Raw genomic sequence first — 5,036 nt, 5'->3', positions numbered from 1 at the left:
GGGAAAGGTGTTTCTCTCCCTAAAATGATTCAGAATTTTCTTTTTCTCTTTACAGGGAACATTTTACCCTCTCCAGCAGCTGCGTTTCCCCTCCACTGCAATATCCACGAGGTTTCTGAGAATAAACACAGCACCTTGAGGGCAGCCAGGGCTGATTTCTCCCAGTGCTCAGTCTTGAGGTGTCTGGTTATTTTTCAGAAGCTCAAGAGCTGCTCAGAGCTCCCACAAAAATCCCAATCCCCCAGGGACCCACAGCCTTTCCCTGCATTTTTCCCAAAGAAAAACCCTTTTTCCACCTCCCTACTGGCATTTTGAGTTAATTTTTGAGCTCCTGGCATGCTGAGAGCTGCCCTGTGTGCACAGATCTGTTTGCAGAGCTCCAGGTTTCCCTGTCTCACTCCCTACAATCCTCAGAGCAGACTTTGCCCTCCCAAACACAGATGGGAGGGACTGGACTCCTCTTGATCTGTCAAAGCAAATATTTTACTGGAATTGAACATCTGAAAGAGACAATTGGTGTCTTTTTGCTGCTCAGGTCAGTTAGAAAAATAAAAATTAAGGAGCACAGAGCAAGGCAGATTTTGGGATCTCAGTGCTAAAATGAAAACCTCATGGATAGATAGAAATCTCATCTATTCCCTGGAAAATCTCATGGACAGATAGAAATCTCTTCTATTCCTTGGAAAATCTCATGGACAGGCAGAAATCTCACCTCTTCCCTGGAAAACCCCATGGACAGATAGAAATAGAGATTTTACCCCTGGCAGCAAAGTATCTCAAGTTTTTCTCTCATTTTAAAGGGATCTGCTGGGTGAAAAATTCCTCCTCCCAAGTGTGGGGTTACTGATGCCCCCACAGACAGAGCAATTCCTCCTTGGTGCCCTCAGGGAAGTGAAACACAAATTTCCCCCCTCTCTGAGCCCCTCAGGTATACAGAAAAAATAAAGCCACATCCCTGTTTCACTGAACAAAATCGAAAATTTGGCTTTGAGGTCTAATCTTTTTTTTTTTTTTTAATTAATTTTAAAATTATTTTTAAAATAATGAATTAATTAACAGCAATTCACCATGCAGACAATGCAAACCAAAGGAAACACGACTGAGGTTAAACCACATGTGACCAACACATTTTTCTTCCCTAAGAATCACAATATTTCTAAACCACAATTCCTCACTAAATTCACAAGAAGCACCTCAGGGACTTTTTTTCTTTTTCCTTTCCACCGACCTTCTGCTTTTCCACCACGAGAAGAAGAGCAAAAGCCAAACCCCAAAAGCTGAATGCTTTTAATCCTGAACTGGGGTTCTCTTCTCAATCTCACATGTACCTGGAGCAGTTTGCATTTGTCCAAAAAGCACAAAAAGCACAAAAACCAGCCCGAGGGAGGGRCAGCTCTGTCAAACCATCCCTGAGCTCAGCTCACCCCTTCCCTCCCACTCCTCCACAGGGCAGGGATGCTGATCCCAAAAAAGCACTGCTGGGATCAGGAGGACACTCAAGGCAGGAGAAGTTGGTGGCATTTTGGGGGAAAAAAATCCAGAAAAAGGAATCCAGGAGAGGGGAAAGGGAGGGTTCTCACTGGCAAAGGGGGATGCAGTGCTACAGAGACAGAAAGGCCAGTTAAAAGCAGCAAATAAAACAAATTATCTTAGAAAACTGGTGATGCCCTGGGGATTTTTGAGCACCACGAGCTCTTTGAGGATTATTCCCTATTCCAGGGGTTATTTTTTGGGTTGTGTGGGCACAGTGCCTGGCACCCAGGGCTGCTGAGCTGATGCAGAGGGCAATGTGAAGAGTGGTTGAGCTTGGTGGGGTTGATGCAAAATGAAAGTGGGGGAAAGTRAGCAAAGGAAATTGTGAGGCCTTGTGAAGAGATTCCACTGATTCATTTCTAGAGCTGCTCTCAGAGGGGAAAAGGAATGGAGGAACCCAAATYTGGTTCAGAAACTGGTCCAAATGGCAGAAAAACCCTGCCTGGAAGGAGCTGGCAAAGAAAGGAAACTCTGTCGAGGAGATGCATCAGGAAATTTTTCATGGCAATAACAYTGCCCGACTTCCTGGAGTCCGTATTTTCACACTGCTGCTTTTATCTGGCCACAACGCCTCAGCTAACTAGAAAACGGGTTTGTTCTGCTTTGTTTATGAAGGAAAATAATGGGACGGGGTGGGGAAAACCACAAAAAAAYGCAGCCAGTGCTTACTCTCCGGATGTACTGTCTCTCATGCTGAAAATATATGGAGGAAAAACAAGAGAACAGAAAGATAAGATAGAGAGGACATGAAAACACAAGAGACCCACAGAAGCAGAGCACAGCAAAGCATCATGCAGCAGGGGATGGAGCTCAGCAGCTGCAGGCAGAAGCAGGAAGAGCCAAAGTCACCCTCAGCCTGGTGGCAGATTTGGGTTTTGGTTTTCAGCAGCCAGGTCAGGCTCACGCTGCCACACCCCACAGGCTTTATCTGCCACTTCTGCACTGGTTTGGACACCCCCAGTTTGTGTTTTATTCTTAATGCCATTGCCCTGATCTCTCTCTGCTCCTGAGATCTCTCCCTGCCTGCGCTGCTCATCCCCAGCAAGTTCCTCACTCTGCCTCTCCCCTCGTTCAAACGTGACCACGCTGTTCCAGCAAAAATCCCACATCCCAAAACCCCAGATGGTGCTGTGTGATGGCTGCAGGAGGGCAGGAATCGTAGCTGACCATGTCCCAGCCAAAATCCCATATCCCAGCACCGCACACTCTGCTGTCTGCTGCAGGAGGGTAGGAATTGTGCCTGACCAAGACCCAGCCAAAATCCCATATCCCAGCACCCCACATTGTGATGTCTGATGGCTGTAGGGGGACAAGAATCGTGCCTGACAATGTCCAGCCAAAGTCCCACACTCCAATACCCCACACTGCACTGTGTGATGGCTGCAGGAAGGCAGGAACCGTGGCTGACCATGTCCCAGACAAAATCCCATATACCAACACGCCACATCCTCCTCTCTGATGGCTGCAGGAGGGCAGGAATTGAGCCTGACCATATTCCAGCCAAAATCCCACACTCCAACACCCCACACTGCACTGTCTGATGGCTGTAGGGGGGCAGGAACCATGGCTGACCATAATCCAGCCAAAATCCCACATCCCAAAACCCCACATCCTCCTCTCTGATCGCTGCAGGAGGGCAGGAATTGAGCCTGACCAAGTCCCAGCCAAAATCCCACTACCCAACACCCCACACTGCACTGTCTGATGGCTGTAGGGGGACAAGAATCGTGCCTGACCATATTCCAGCCAAAATCCCATATCCCAGCACCCCAGACTACACTGTCTGATGGCTGTAGGGGGACAAGAATCATGCCTGACCATGTCCCAGCCCAAATCCCATATTCCAGCACCCCACATTGCACTGTCAGATGGCTGCAGGAAGGCAGGAACCATGCCTGACCATACTCCAGCCAAAATCCCACACCCCAACACCCCATGTCCTGTCTGACAGCTGCAGGAATGGTGGCTGACCATGGGATGGCTGCTGCATTTGCCTACGGCTGCTCCAGAGCCTGGAGGGTGGTGGCCCGAGCGTGCAGAGGTGACACTGGCTGTGGGGCCAGCACTCATGCTTGCAGAAGGGAAATAACACCGAGGCAGAAGCAAAGGGGGTTGGTTGGTGTTGCTATGGGGTCAGTAGGAAATGATCCCTCTCTCACACCCTGAGAGATGCNGGGGGCAGGAACCATGGCTGACCATAATCCAGCCAAAATCCCACATCCCAAAACCCCACATCCTCCTCTCTGATCGCTGCAGGAGGGCAGGAATTGAGCCTGACCATATTCCAGCCAAAATCCCACACTCCAACACCCCACACTCCACTGTATGATGGCCCTAGGGGGACAAGAATTGTGCCTGACAATGTCCCAGCCAAAATCCCATATCCCAGCACCCCACATTGCACTGCCTGATGGCTGTAGGGGGACAATAATCCTGCCTGACCATATTCCAGCCAAAATCCCATATCCCAGCACCCTACACTGCACTGTCTGATGGCTGTAGGGGGACAATAATCACGCCTGACCATACTCCAGCCAAAATCCCACATCCCAACACCCCACATTGCACTGTCAGATGGCTGCAGGAAGGCAGGAACCATGCCTGACCATACTCCAGCCAAAATCCCATATCCCAACACCCCACTGTCCTGTCTGACAGCTGCAGGAATCGTGGCTGACCATGGGATGGCTGCTGCATTTGCCTACGGCTGCTCCAGAGCCTGGAGGGTGGTGGCCCGAGCGTGCAGAGGTGACACTGGCTGTGGGGCCAGCACTCATGCTTGCAGAAGGGAAATAACACCGAGGCAGAAGCAAAGGGGGTTGGTTGGTGTTGCTATGGGGTCAGTAGGAAATGATCCCTCTCTCACACCCTGAGAGATGCAAAGGGTTTGCRGGGTGGCAGCTCTTTGTCACCACGTGTCACCACGTGTCACCGCAGCACGGCCACCCCGTGCTGGGACAGCAGAGGTGCAGGATGTGGGAGCGTCACCAGAGTGACCAAAGGGACTGAGCTTTTGCTGTCCCCGTTTCCTTGGGGTGTCAGCCCTCCCCTGCCACTGCTGAGCCATTTCCACCTCCTCTGTCTCGGGGAAAAACCATCCCAAGTGCCCCAGTGCCACCGCAAAGCCCCTTTGCACCGTCCCCCCACCCAGCCCACAGCCACCCCGGGACAAGAGAAACTGAGTACTTACATTGTACCAACTCTGGCTTTTCTGTAAGGACAAAATAAAAGAGAAGCATTAGTCAGCACAGAGATCTTAGGATCAAAAGGGAAGAGGAACAGAGAAAGCAGCTCCAGTCTGGTTTGTATCATTAGTGAAGTGAGAGTGGGATTAAAAYAGCAGATTTCAATGGATTGCACAGTGTGGTTTGACACAGTTATCCCCAGWTATGGGAGCAAGGGACAAATCCAGCAGCAGGAGTCGGAAACAGGAAACGGTTCAGGCCGAGGTGTGCATGTCCACATGCACACACACACAGACATGCTGCCAGCCTTTCTGCAGA

At 50.3% G+C, this 5,036-nt stretch overlaps 1 protein-coding gene across 1 annotated transcript in view; it reads right to left on the bottom strand.

Moving 5' to 3' along the window:
* The window catches only part of GRAMD1B (GRAM domain containing 1B), a 66,994-nt gene that overhangs the window by 26,172 nt on the left and 35,786 nt on the right, over positions 1 to 5,036 (bottom strand). Inside the window, exon 3 of the mRNA XM_057385916.1 lies at positions 4,724 to 4,744. Within this exon, the coding sequence (XP_057241899.1) occupies positions 4,724 to 4,744 (21 nt within the window). The remainder of the gene's footprint in view (positions 1 to 4,723; positions 4,745 to 5,036) is intronic.

The sequence above is a fragment of the Malurus melanocephalus genome, unplaced genomic scaffold, assembly GCF_030028575.1.
Source record: "Malurus melanocephalus ecotype Western Australia unplaced genomic scaffold, MMel_1.1 scaffold_887, whole genome shotgun sequence".
Taxonomy (NCBI): Eukaryota; Metazoa; Chordata; class Aves; order Passeriformes; family Maluridae; genus Malurus; species Malurus melanocephalus.
The sequence above is the reverse complement of the archived record's forward strand: the minus strand, read 5'-3'. Positions and strand labels throughout refer to the sequence as shown.